Genomic DNA, 13,639 nt, shown 5'->3' with positions numbered 1-13,639 from the left:
CATATACCAAGGGTGACAAGTTCGAGCCTGGCCCTAGCTAAACTGCAATAAAAAATAGGCAAGCGCCGATATTCCCAGCTACTTGGGAGGCTGAGACAAGAGAATTGCCTAAACCCAGGAGTTGGAGGTTGCTGTGAGCTGTAATGTCACAGCACTTTACCAAGGGCAATAAAGTGAGACTCTCTGCCTCAAAAAAAAAAGAAGAAGAAGAAGAAGAAGTCTAAAGGTCTAAGAATGAGGCCTTTAAAGCTTTAAATTGGATACAATTTTGAGAGCTTGGATTTTCAAACCAGTCTCCACTGGAGTTATTTGATTAACAGACTGAACAGGACTCCATGCCAAAAACAGAGACTCGTGGAACAGCTCTAAGACTTGCCTGAAATTTCATCCAGGTTTAAAGGGATAGTGAGGGAAGGAAGTGGGTCTATCAGTAAACCAGTGGCACAAGCACCAACACATCAGCAAGGCTGGTGGTCAGGGACTCCAGAGACCTGCAGACGGGAGCACAGAGACACTAGAGCCAGGGAGGTGGTGCAGCCCAAATTGTGGTCTTGGCCTGAGGACAGGTGGATCCCTAAAGGGCGTGGCCACCACGGTCTGCAGCCAGCAGGCTGAGGGTGGTTTTCCTTTCCTTTTCCAGTTTGCCTAGCTGGGACAAGACAGACAGTGTCTGTCCCTGTTGGTTTGGCTGTCAGATTAGCTGCTCAGAGGAGGATGAGTGTTCCTGGGTGGTCTGTCAGTGATGGTGGGAGGTGAGGCTTTCTTTCCTGGGGAGTCTGAATGCTAAGCTTGGGCAGTAAGATTAACCCTTGGTTTCCTCTGAGAGAAAGCTCTTTGTTGCCAGACTGCCACGGGGTGAGGGACTTCCCAGGGACTCCTGGGACATCACTGTGATGCTGGCTAGAGGCACAAGGACACATCTTGTGCAGGGATCTGCGAGGAGTTGAACAATAGTAACAGGGTTAACAAGGTCTTGCGGAGAGGACTTCGGATGGCTCTTGCACATTGAAGCTAGAATCTATACTTGATCTGAGGTTCAGACCACATGGGCCCCACTTCTGGGGCATTTGAGGAACCACCATGGGAAAATTGTATTAAAGCAAGACATATGTTTTAGTCCTGTCTGTGGAATAGCAAGGTGGCTGTGGGCTCTGCACCCACACAGCCTGGACTTGAGGGTGAGGTTAGTTCTTCTTTGGTGGAGCTCTCCACGGGCATGGCAGCACCAGCTGCAGTCTATCTGTTTTGTAGATCCAATACCTGCTGTTTTGTTTGGAAAGGTTGGCAGATCCCAGAGATTTCAGAGTCAGGCCTTAGCCTAACTCAGCCTCCAGCCTGGCTGCTCTGTATAAAGGTGAATGTGGGTGTAACTGGAATTCCTGGTACCAGGCCTGGGCAAAGATTCAGTGGGTTACGCCATATCGCGTCTTCAAAGGCCGATTGGGGAGGTTCCGTTTAGGTGAAAACCAGGCTGTAATGGTGACAGTTTAGGGATGAAAGGGTCGTTACGGGAGATCAGACTGACCTGCCAACTGATGGATGCATTGTCTCTGTATTCCACACCCCCACACCCAAACATCCCACCACTCATTGCCTAATCACCTCCCAGGAAGCCCATGCCAAGTTCAGAAATTACTCTTAATCTTATAAGATGAACTTGACTTCCTGGCTCTGGCTCTGTTCTCTCTGATGCATGGAACAGGCTGGTTCTCTCAGTCATATTCAATCTGAGTCTTCTCTCCAGAGTGGATTATGTCCAGTGCCTTTAGCCCCCCTTGACATGGTCCCCTCGTCATTATTTCTCCCATGTCCCCCTGAAATTGCGTGATGTGGTTTCTTCAGTCCTAGGGTTAGGACCCTCCTGGTTCTGACCACCTACTGTGCTCAGCCTAACCTGTAGAGAACTTTCCACCCAGACACATGCTGACCAACTACCCTGGGCTTCCTCCCCTTGCCCTTGCCTGGGACGTGTGCTTCAGTACCAGCTGTGTGGGCCACGAGCAGACCCTGTGCTGCAGAGCTGACACTCCTCTGTCACTTCGTTTTCTGGCAGCCACTTCAGCTGTCTGGTAAGAGGAGGCATCACCACTCAGAAAAATCACCACCAATTAAGTTTTGACTGATGATATTTAATTTTCACATCCGTTGTAATTTGTTCCTATTGTGAAAAAAAAAATGTGTGTCGTAGAATAGCATGAAATGTGGTAATGCAACCTTATGATTCGAGGGTGAGTGAGGGAAAGCAAAGGCTGGCAGCACTTAGCACGGGGTTCCGCGCGGTAAACTCTCAGTAAGTGACATCCACTTTTGTCCCAGTCCTCCAGCAGCTCACCAGAGCCCCCAAGCAGACCCCCGCCCCTCTCTGCAGCCTCACATCCACCACCTTACGTGCCTGCAGCAGATGGCTTAGTGGTATCTTCTTGCCTCTTCTGGAGTGTCCTATCCCCATCGGCCCTCTCTCATTAATGTCTTCAGTTGTCACTGCCTTTGGGGTTTTTTTGTTTTTGTTTGAGACAAAATCTCATTCTGTCACGCTTTGGTAGAGTGCCATGGCGTCATGGTTTACAGCAACCTCAAACTCAAGTGCCCATCTTGCCTCAGCCTTCCCAGTAGCTGGGACAATGCCCAGCCATGATGCCCACTAGGTGCCTGCCATGATGCCCAGCTAGTTTTGTTTTTTTTTTTAATTTTAGTAGAATCAGGGTTTCACTCTTGCTCAGGTTGGTCTCCAACTCCTAGCAATCTTCCCACCTTGGACTCCCAGAGTGCTACGATTACAACAGGCTTGAGCCACCACCACTCTTGGCCTGTCATTGCCTTTGAAAAGTTGGCCTTGGCTCGGTGCCTATAGCTCAACCGGCTAAGGCGCCAGCCACGTACACCTAAGGTGGCAGGTTCGAATCCCCAGCCCGGACCCGCCAAACAACAATGACGGCTGCAACCAAAAAATAGCCGGGCATTGTGGCGGGCGCCTGTGGTCCCAGCTAGTTGGGAGGCAGAGGCAGGAGACTCGCTTGAGCCCAGGAGTTGGGGGTTGCTGTGAGCTGTAATGCCACAGCACTCTGCCCAGGGGGACAGCTTGAGGCTCTGTCTCAAAAAAAAAGAAAAGTTGGCCTTGCCAACCCCTCCTTCTGTGCTCCCTCCGTGCTCCCTCCCGCCTCCCACAAAGCCTCCTGGCCTGTTGTTTGCGTATTAGTCAGTCTCCTCACACTACATGACTCTTGGAGGGCAGGGGCTAAGTTATTTATCTTTGTGTCTCCAGTTCCTAGCATAGTCCCAGAACAGGACAGAGGCCCAAGAAATGCTTGCTGAATGACTGATGCTTTTTTCCTCATGTTTAATTCCACCTGAATTTTTGTAGTGGTTTCTGGTTTAACAGGTTTCTTAAAAGTATGTTTCCTTATTCCATTAATCTGAGCAGGTCAGGACAGGTGGGATGTTCTTATTTATGGCCAGAAATACTGAACTTCTGGGTGCACAGAGGTGGTGAGTAACTGGCCTGGGATTAGAGCCAGCTCAGGCCTTTTACCAATCTGGAGTTGATGAACACTTGGTGTAAACAGAGGTGCCAAACTAGCAGCCTGCTGGTCACATGTGGCCTGTGGACATGCTTTGGTCTACACAGTTATTTGTTTGTTTAATGTGCAAACAAGTATTAGTTGCTAATACTTAAAAAATTAGATTTTCCATAGAAATTCCAATTACTAACTTAAAAATCTAAGCATCTGGCCACAACTGGCTTGTGCCCTCTTCCCCAGGGTCCCTGCCCTCCTCATTTTCTGATACTCCCATAAGTTTGCAACCCCTGATTAGAGAATGAATCCTGTCAGCAAGGTCTTGGGGCAAGGTTTCCATCCTTTTGTGTCTGTCCCTTGACTTGGTGCTTGATAACATCAGTCTTCAGGGGCTGAGTAGAATTGCAGGTGGGGCAGGCATGGTTGGGCCTCCGGAGAACCCTGGCTGCAGTTGTCCATAAACTTGAGGCTTTGGCAGGCACTTGGGGCCAGCTCCTGCCTTGGCAGTAGTCTTGCTTCAAGTCTGCCTAAGGGGGGAAGGAGGCAGTGAAGCCAACTCCTCTCTCCTCCCCAGGACAAAGGGCATGATGGGGTCAAGGAGCTGGACAGCTTGAAAAGTGACCGATTGAGAACCATCCAACTCAATGTCTGCAGCAGTGAGGAGGTGGAGAAAGCAGTGGAAATTGTCCACTCAAGCCTGAAGGACCCTGAGAAAGGTAGGGGACCCCTTGGGGCAGTAGGGGTCTTGTATGGGGCTGTTCAGAAGGGGCCTTTCCTGAACACTACCTGCCCTTTGCTGGCATCCTGCCCATCCACCTTTCTTTATTGTTTAAACTCTTCCTGTATTGGTATTGGTGCAAAAGGGCATTGTCAAATCCAGCCTGGAGGCTGGGAAGGGAGGCTGTCCAGGGCCCTGGGTGCCAAGAGGAGGGGATCTGAGAAGCTATAGGCATGATGGAGTGATATGCACTGGTCAGGCCAGTTCAGCCAACGCTCAATGAATGCCCATTGTGGGCCTGGTGCTGGACTGAGTGCTTGGGACACAGATGGGCAAGTCATCTCATGAGGACTTCATGGTTCTATGGGGGGATTGATTTCAACATGAGGGAGCCAGTGTTGGGAAGCAGAGTAGCACTGGAGAGAGGGCCTAGTCCAGTCTTAGGGGTGCAGTGGGAGCAGGCCAGTTAGGGCAGGCTGTGGCAGAGAGCGGGAGAGCTACGCCGTGAAGGGAAGCCTGGACCCCAGTGGGGTGCAGCACAGAGTGTGCTGTGGATGACAGGCCATGTGGCATCAAGAGTCAGGTTTGGTGGAGGGGTGACAGTGAATGAGGCTAGGGAGGAAGGCTGTACAGGGCCTTGGATGCCAGGGGGGGGAGCATGGCTGGCTTCCTGAGGGCACTGGGGAGCCCTAAATGGGTCATCCCAAGGGGAATGGCCTGGTCAGACTTATGAAGCTCACTCTGAGCACTGCAGTGAGGATGTAAATGTGGGCTTGAGAATTCTAAACTAGGGTGGTGGGTGTTGGGAAAGGAGAGATGAGATCTGCGGAGTATTGAGAAGGCAAAGCTGGCTTGACTTACTGACTCGGGATGAGGAAAGGTGAGAGGCCCCTATGCTGGATCTGGTACCCTTCACTGCAGGAGCAGATTGAGTGCTGGGGAGATGCTGAGGTGCCCTCCTGGGGAATGACCAGGGAGGTCAGGTGCTCATGGTGGGAGGTGAGGCTGGGAGTTGGGGAGATACACAGAGGGACTCCTGGAGAATGTGAGCATGTAGGGCCAGAGGAGGGAAGGGGACAGCTGTCAGAGAGGTTGGACACAGGGCTCCAGAAGCTAAAGGAGCAGAAAGTTTGGGCGGCCCTTAGCCAACAGGGCCAAATGCTGCAGAAGGTTCCTGAAGCATAAGGACTGGAGTGTTCTTCCAGTTCAGCCAGTGGGGGTTTTGGGGGAGGAGCTGTGTCCATTCCTGTGGAATGCAGCAGTGATGGACAGAGCTTCCTGGAGCTGGGCAGCGCAGCAGCATCCATGAAGAAGCCGCTCCATGAAATTGACCTTTAAGCTCCCTGATGGCCTAGACAGAAAGAGTCTGCCCCATTCAGCTCTGCTTTCCCACAGAGTGGGGTGGGAGCTGCTCTCCCAAGTGGTGACTTTGCTAGGTAGGGTGTGACCAGAGCCTGTGCTGGGCACCCTGTGCTGAGCACATGTCAGTCAGGTAGATATGTTGTCAGAAGCTGGGCTGAGGGATTGTGGGTGGCACTGTTGCTCAGTGGTCAGCCTGTCACACTGATAGCCACCTTGTCAGCCCAGTGCTGCCCTTTCCCCCACTCCAGACCATGCCCAGGTCCCTCAGCTCTCCAAGGAGAGGCTTGTGAGTTCAACCTCGCTAAACATCTGTTTAATAATTAACAGGCCGAGCCAGTGTTCCTGTACCATTAAGAGAAGGCAGGATGGGTCCCACTGGGATGATTACCAGCTCAGAGGTACAGCCTGCTTTGCCCCTCCCAGGTGGTAAAGCCGCCTCCGCCTGCCTGCCCTAAGCAGCTGGGATATTGCCTTCATAAACTATTAGGCAGGAAAACAGCTGCATGAGTGCCATAAAGCCTCTTCATTACAGCCTGTGGGTTTGCGGTAATTTAAAACACCCATGGAAAGGGCGTCACCAGGGCCCTGAATAGAGAATGGGGCTGCACCAGGGCTGAGGCTGCCCAGGTCCCGTGGCCCTTGTCCCCTGCTCCCTCCCCCAGGGGCAGAATCACCTCCATTCTCTGTACCAGAATGGCCAGTTAGCCTGACTGCTGGCAGGGTGGGCTCCAGCCACACGGGGAAGGGAGAAGGCACTCACCCCCATCCGGGATCTAAACTCGAACCCCAGCACTGACCCTGGTGCACAAACCTCTCCCTGCTGCTTTTTCCACATGATGCACTGGGAGAGAGTTTGACAAACCGCTCACCGTGACTTTATTTAACCAGTGCTGCATTTCTTTGAAAAGGATTTCAAGATTTTTAGGTCTGAAAAAGAAAATAAATCTGTAAGATATGTGGTTGTGTGCCCCCCTCTTTCTGTCCTTCTCTCTCCCTCCTCTTTCTTCTACCCCCTCCCTTTCCTTCCCTTTGGGCTGTCTTTTTCCTGGCATGGCCAGTGCACTTTCCCCTTCTCAGGCAATGCCAGCTTTGAACTCCAGGTGGTGCCCTCCCAGGGTTTTCAACCTGCAGGGGCTGCCTCTGATTCACACCCCACCCAGATAGGAACCTTTTAGGAGAAGTGTTCCCTACATCACCACCCACCGCATGTTTTGAGGGAGAGTTTGATGCCCTTCACCCTGTCTTTGTGGAACAGTTGCTGCCAGAGCCTGGGGAGCCAGCCATGGGGGGTGAGATGAAGGAGATTGTCTGATCAGAGCCCAGAAGCCATCTGCCACCGGCCCTTCCCCCACAACAGGACTCTTAGGGACTGGACATCTGGAGCTTGTGCCCAGCTCTCCCCACCTGCCTGAGCACGTGGGCCAGCAGGCAGCCATGGCTTGGCCTGCTCTTGGTACTATCACTTACCAGTCAGTCAGTAAAAGCCAGCCAAGAGGAAGTCAGTGGCTTTGGGACAGGACCTTTGAGGAGCAGCGATAGCACTGGGGGTGCTATGCCATGGATGGATGAGACCTTACATCTGGGACTCCCTCAGTCTTGGAGCAAGAAGTCTAGATTTACTCTGGGCTTCACCTCTTAATAGAAGTCTGGCCTTGGGCTTGAACTTTAACCTGTGTAGGCCTCCACTTGCCCATCTGTAAAGTGGGGCAAGTGCTCTGTGAGCCATCCAGGGTTCACACCTAGATCCGATCACTTTAGGAGCATGGGTAGAATTTTGGCACAAGGGACTCTCAGGCTGAGGGGTGGGGGAGCAGGCAGAGGCTGGAGTGGCCATGATGTTGGGGGATGGCAGGCTGTTCACACAGAGAGGGCAGAATACATGAGTGGGAGTGGGAGGGAAGCCTGGAAGGGCCCTGCACACCATGGTACAGGGTGAGAGCAGGACGGTGAATCTGGCAGAGGGGTTGGGGTAAGGATGGATGTGGAGGAGTGAGACATGAAGACCTGGGAGGAGCCTTCTCCGATAATATGGGAGAGCAGAAACAAGGGCCTGCACTCATTCAAGTGGAAACAGGAAGGAAAGCCTCATTCTAATGACTCAGCAAAGAAAACTGACAGTAGCAGGGCTAAGTGTGAGGGCTTTGTCCCCAGACTGACCTGGGCCCAAATCCTATCCTTCCACCTGTTCGGTGGCACTAAGCAAGGTGCCTAACCTCTCTGAGCCTAAGTTGCCTCAACCAGACAGGAGACAATTTAGTCTCTCCTCTATAGTTGGTTGTGAGGATCAGGTGAATTGCAATGAATGCAAACTGCTTAGTTTGAGGCCTGGCAGCTGTAATCTTGATCTTTGACAGGAATAGTGATAGTACTTGGTGGCTCATTTGAGAAGTGAAGGGACTGGAGGAGTCAAAGAGGAAAGTGAAATTAACAAAGAGGAGGTGCCTTCTTGGGTAGCCTGGGAACCTGAGGTAGGTGTGGTTATGGTTAGGGTGAGCTGGGGAGCTGCGGAACATTGAGGCGGAGGTGAAACAGGAGGAGAGTGGAGTTAGGAGAGAGCCATGACTCGTGGGGGGGACACAGGAGCCATCAACGTGGAGGTGACGTTGGAGCTGTATAGGAAAACAGCTGTCACCCATGCCAGCAGGAATGTTATTTAGAACTCCAGGGAGCGACAGGGCCCACAGGCTACTACTGCTTGTCAAGTCAGCAAAGCTCTAATCCAGAAGCAGTGTGTTTTCACAGATCACATTTAATTAAACTTTTGTTGATAGTAGTATCAGATGTCATTGTTTTATTCTTAGGTGGGAAAAGGACTGTACTCATAGACATTTTAGGGCATGTGATATGGTCCCTTATGAATCAAACAAAACAGCCAGAAAATTCTAGGAACATGAAGAAGATGTGGACACCTAAGTGTTGCGTGTCATTTGGGAGAAGCAGGTCTAGGACAGGACACTGGGGAGGAGGGGGCAGGTGGAAAAAAGGTGTCAGGGAGGGCACAGGATATCAGTAACGCAAAGGGAGACATCAGTGTCACGGAGCATTAGTAGCACCTTATCCTAGGGAGGTTGAGGAACGTGAAGCCTTAGGAGGAGTGTACATGAATCTCACATGTACCCCGGAGAGCCTAGAGAGTGCAGCAGGAGCAGCCAGCATGGCTTGGTGGGGAGATGGGCAATACAGAGTGTGTTCTCAGAAGCCTGTGGTGGAGGAAGGAGAGCAGGTACCATGGTCATGGTTCTTTAGGGTACAGAGATCCAGTACTTGTAGACATTCATTCACCCACTACGTATTTGTTAAGCACCCAATGTGTACAGCATTAAAGGGAAGGAGCCAGGAACAGGGGAAAAGTTGAAGTTGTGTAAAAGAGGCCGAAGGATGAGCAGCTTATGGTTTCAAAGATGGTGTCAGCCATGACAGGTGGGGAGAGGCCTCCCGGCTCCTCTGGGCAAGAAAAGAGGCTGAGACCAGGGGAAAGTCTGAAGGGAGAGGGCAGGAGTAGGGGGTTGTCCGGGAGGACTCTGATTGTGTCATTAGTGCCCACGGTGAGGTCCTGGGTGAGCCTGAGGGCGCAGGGAGGCATCCCCGCGGCTGCTGTTGGGCGTAGGAGTGAGTTCTTCATGGACACTTTGTTAACCAGCAATTTCCTTTACTTAATAAATGTCCTTAGTTCTCCATAATTGAAGGAGAAGGCACCAGAGGTCAGTTGATGAGCTTTAATTTGGGTAACACGGAAGGGAAGCAGCTAGAGACCAATTACTTGTCATTTACGCAAACTCATTTCCCTGATTAACTTGGAAATTGAAGCAGGGCTGAGTTCCCACAGTCAGCTCATGGCCCCAGGAGGGGAGCTTTGCTCTGAGCCTGGGCCTTGGCAAGGAGCACAGGGCTTTCAGCCACAGGAGACTAAGCCCTGAGGGTTTCCACAACAAAGGCAGGGCCCAGCTCTGTCCTGAGGCTCGGGCGCAGCCAGCCCTTGCACCCCAAAAAACTGAACTCAAGGAGGGCCTTCAAAACAATGCTACATCCTCGTTGCCCACTGCCAGCTCTGCCTCTGGCTTACTGGGTAAACTTAAGCCTGTACTTCCAACTCACAGCCTCAGTGTCCCTAGCTCTGAGATTAGTTAATAGACTACATAAACTGCAGAGAACCCTTCAGCATTAACATTCTCTCGAGTCTACAAAAGCCAGCTGTCCCTTACTTAGCTAGCCTTGCAGGAAGCAGTCAACCCAAGTATACTGTGAGAGTGTACATTTCCTCTGACCCTGTACTCACCTCTGTGGGACCAGGCATGTGATGGCCAGCAAACAGTGCCATGGTTCAGAGGAGGGAGAGAGCAGAGTGATTGTTAGGAGGGTCTCCAGGTGGAGCAAGACTGGGCCTGACCCATGCTCAAGGCTTGGCTGAGCTTCTAAGTGGTTCTCAATCTTCCTAATGCTGCAATGTATTTTCATTGTTAAAAAGGGGTCAGAACCCACAGGTTGAGAAATGCTGCTCTAACTTGATGTGTGTCCTAGCAGCTTGGTCCCCTCTGGTCCTGCAGGGCTCCTGTTTGCCTGGAAGACACCTGAGGTTTCCCAAGCTTTTGCAAAGGGGGAGAATGTAAATGAAAACTCAGAGGCAAGAATGAGTAAACATGTTTAGGTGTCGGGGGGGTGAGCTGGGCTGTAGTGGGGCAGAAGTGCAAGTTTGAGGTGAGACTCAAGGCAGAGGGTCCCGGCAAGATTGGTCATAATGGCCCAGAGAATCAAGTCAGGAAGAAGGGATGTGAGGACTGGATTTTGCACATAAGGGAGGGTTGCAGCCACACCTTAGGTATCTCTATTTCCTGTCATTCTTGAGTGACTCCAGAAAGTTTCCTCAGAGCCTTAGGCAAGAGGTTGGGATATTGTCAGGCAGTGACAACAGCAAGGAGGGGAGTGGGGTGCAGGCTGATGGGTGGTGTCTGAAGCTGAGCCCACATGGTGACCTCAGGTCTGTCCTCTCCTCTCCAGGAATGTGGGGCCTAGTTAACAATGCAGGCATCTCAACATTTGGGGAGGTGGAGTTCACCAGCATGGAGACATACAAGCAGGTGGCAGAAGTGAACCTCTGGGGCACAGTGCGGATGACAAAATCCTTTCTTCCCCTCATCCGGAGGGCCAAAGGTGAGTGGAGGAGAGAGCTCCGACTTGCCCCTGGACCTGTGCCACCTGTCCATCTTGGCTCACAGTGGAAATACCTCTCCCAGCAGATCTAGCACCCATAACCTGCAAGGTCTGAGCTCGTGAATCCTGGTGGCCATGCTGGGCCTGGGGTGATGGTGGTCAAAGGAGCCATGGCCAGGTTGGAAATGGATGTGAGGCTTTCAGAAAGAGGCCAGCCATCTATGCACCAATGGTTGCAAGATTATCACAGCAATCCAGTCTGGCCACCTAGTCCAGGGCAATAGTCACCCTTTGCGCAAAGCTGTATGTACACAGTGAGGAGGTTAAGTATAATTTGGCATATCATTGCTATGGGTTATTATACTGTTGTAAAAAAAAAAAAGAGATAGTTGCAGTATTAAGAATTAATAATAATAGGCTCGGCGCCTGTGGCTCAAGCAGCTAAGGCGCCAGCCACATACACCTAAGGTGGTGGGTTCGAATCCAGCCCAGAACCGCCAAACAATAATGGCTGCAACCAAAAAATAGCCGGGCATTGTGGAGGGCGCCTGTGGTCCCAGCTACTGGGGAGGTGGAGGCAGGAGACTCGCTTGAGCCCAGGAGTTGGAGGTTGCTGTGAGCAGTGAAGCCATAGCACTCTACCCAGGGGGACATCTTGAGGCTCTGTCTCAAAAAAAAAAAAAGAATTAATAATAATAATCAAGACTAGAAATTTGGAAGATGCTCAAACCACTTTAGGTAGCCAAATGTAAGCAAACTACCTTAGAAGTCACTGACTCTGATTTTCTCCCCAGGTTAGCAAACAATTGTGGCCAAAAGGGCAAGATCCATAGATCTATCCCAAAGTCCTAGAAACAACAGGAAGGAATGAAGAGCGTAGCTGCAGGATTCTAAAAGGAAACTTCAGCCCTTCAGTGACTTCACACCTAGAGGTTTCTGAATGGTGCCTCCCCACAGTGTGCAGAATAGTCTGTGTCCCTCCTGGTGCACACCCAGGATGAGCCATTCCCAGGTCTGTGGGTACTTACCCGGCTGGACTAAATGTCATCCTATTGTCCCAGGGCTGGGAGAAGCTGTGGTGAGCTTCTTCTAGTGCCTGAAACTCTGCCCTCATGTCCTAGCCCTGAAATCAGGTTCAGAACCTCTGCTCCTGCGGCCCAAAGGTGCTTGTTTGCCAGCTGTCTTGGGACAGAGTTGGGGAATGAGCCTAACAGCACCTGTCCTGTCCTCTTCCAGCGTTTCCTTAAGGGCCTCTCCAATGGTGGCAGCCCGTGGGTGCTCCCTCCTCTGTGCTGCTAGCTCCCTCCCTAGCACTGCCACCAGTGGGTGGACACCCAGACTTAGCATGTTACTTCTCCACACATCTTACTAGCGGAGCTCAATGGTAAGCTCCATGAGGGTAAGGAGGAGGTTTTAGGTTATACTTCCCCCTGACCAGCATCAGACTTTGCTTATCCTGAACACTCAGATCTGCACAGACAGCTGTCTCACCTCTCATGTTCTCCCATTGCATTTTCACCCCAAATCACTAGGCAGGGCTTTATCTGGTTTTTGAGTTAGTGGAATGTTGCCAATTATTTTCTGCCCTGCTGATAGGCAGGGCTGCTTCTCACTCTTTTCTCCTCCCCAATCCTGCCTGGCACAGCCGGGCACCCCGGGAAAATGAAGACACTGATGTGTGGGCCTGAGCTGGCCTTGCTACTGAGCGAGAAAGCCCCTGACCCAGGGTGGCTCAGAAATGGTCCTGGCCAGGCCTCTGGAAACATGCCAGGTGCCGGCCCTCTGCCGCAGGCGGTGCCACCTGAGCCATGTTTGCTGTCTCCCTCTGCAGGCCGCGTGGTGAACATCAGTAGCATGCTGGGCCGCATGGCCAACCCCGCCCGCTCCCCCTACTGCATCACCAAGTTCGGGGTGGAGGCTTTCTCCGACTGCCTGCGCTACGAGATGCACCCTCTGGGCGTGAAGGTCAGTATAGTGGAGCCCGGCAACTTCATCGCTGCCACCAGCCTCTACAGCCCTGAAAGCATCAAGGCCATCGCCAAGAAGATGTGGGACGAGCTGCCTGAGGTGGTGCGCAGGGACTACGGCAAGAAGTACTTTGATGAAAGGATTGCCAAGATGGAGACCTACTGCAAGAGTGGCTCCACAGACACGTCCCCTGTCATTGATGCTGTCACACACGCCCTGACTGCAGCCACCCCCTATACCCGCTACCACCCCATGGACTACTACTGGTGGCTGCGAATGCAGATCATGACCCACTTGCCTGGGGCAGTCTCTGACAGGCTGTACATATACTGAGCCAGTTTCTCTGTGGCCTCTGTCTGGAAGCCCTGGTGGGAAGGAGGGGGAGGAGAGAAGCTCCCCTTGGTTATTCACTTCTGGATTATCCAGTGTCCCAAGAGAACTCATAACTAGTTTTAGCATTAACCAGAGGGAATAACTCCGCCTGACTAGTTTGCACAGTGAGTGGCTCTGGCGCCACAAACAGGGTGTGGAGGGCAGGCAGGGGCCCCTAAACCTCAGGGCAAAACAAACATGGTGCATCCGTCTATCTGGAGTTGATTTCATATGAAGATTTTGGGGAAACATCTTTATATTAAAAACAGATTTATTATAGAATAGAATCCAATTCTTCTACATCTTTAAGTCAAAATATCATTTCAAAAAAGTTATCTCGGCTCGGCGCCTGTGGCTCAAGCGGCTAAGGCGCCAGCCACATACACCTAAGGTGGCAGGTTCGAACCCCTAGCCCGGGCCCACCAAACAACAATGATGGCTGCAACCAAAAAATGGCCGGGTGTTGTGGCGGGCGCCTGTGGTCCCAGCTACTTGGGAGGCTGAGGCAGGAGACTCGCTTTGAGCCCAGGAGTTGGAGGTTGCTGTGAGCTGTGAT

General features: G+C 51.9%; 1 protein-coding gene across 4 annotated transcripts in view; it reads left to right on the top strand.

Annotated features, from left to right (window-relative positions):
• BDH1 (3-hydroxybutyrate dehydrogenase 1) overlaps positions 1–13,365 on the top strand; it is a 46,045-nt gene extending 32,680 nt beyond the window's left edge. For 3 of the 4 annotated variants that reach the window (XM_003792683.3, XM_023514848.1, XM_023514847.1), the window contains exons 5-7: positions 4,090–4,231; positions 10,591–10,743; positions 12,575–13,365. In XM_003792683.3, coding sequence (XP_003792731.1) covers positions 4,090–4,231; positions 10,591–10,743; positions 12,575–13,044 — 765 coding nt within the window. In that variant the 3' untranslated portion in view covers positions 13,045–13,365. Of the gene's footprint in view, positions 1–219; positions 1,355–4,089; positions 4,232–10,590; positions 10,744–12,574 lie in introns of those variants that run through there. The other variant, XM_012806935.2, reaches the window with a different exon arrangement.
• Positions 13,366–13,639: the final 274 nt, after the last annotated feature.

The sequence above is a fragment of the Otolemur garnettii genome, unplaced genomic scaffold, assembly GCF_000181295.1.
Source record: "Otolemur garnettii isolate 467f Iridium unplaced genomic scaffold, OtoGar3 scaffold00060, whole genome shotgun sequence".
Lineage (NCBI taxonomy): Eukaryota > Metazoa > Chordata > Mammalia > Primates > Galagidae > Otolemur > Otolemur garnettii.
The sequence above is the reverse complement of the archived record's forward strand: the minus strand, read 5'-3'. Positions and strand labels throughout refer to the sequence as shown.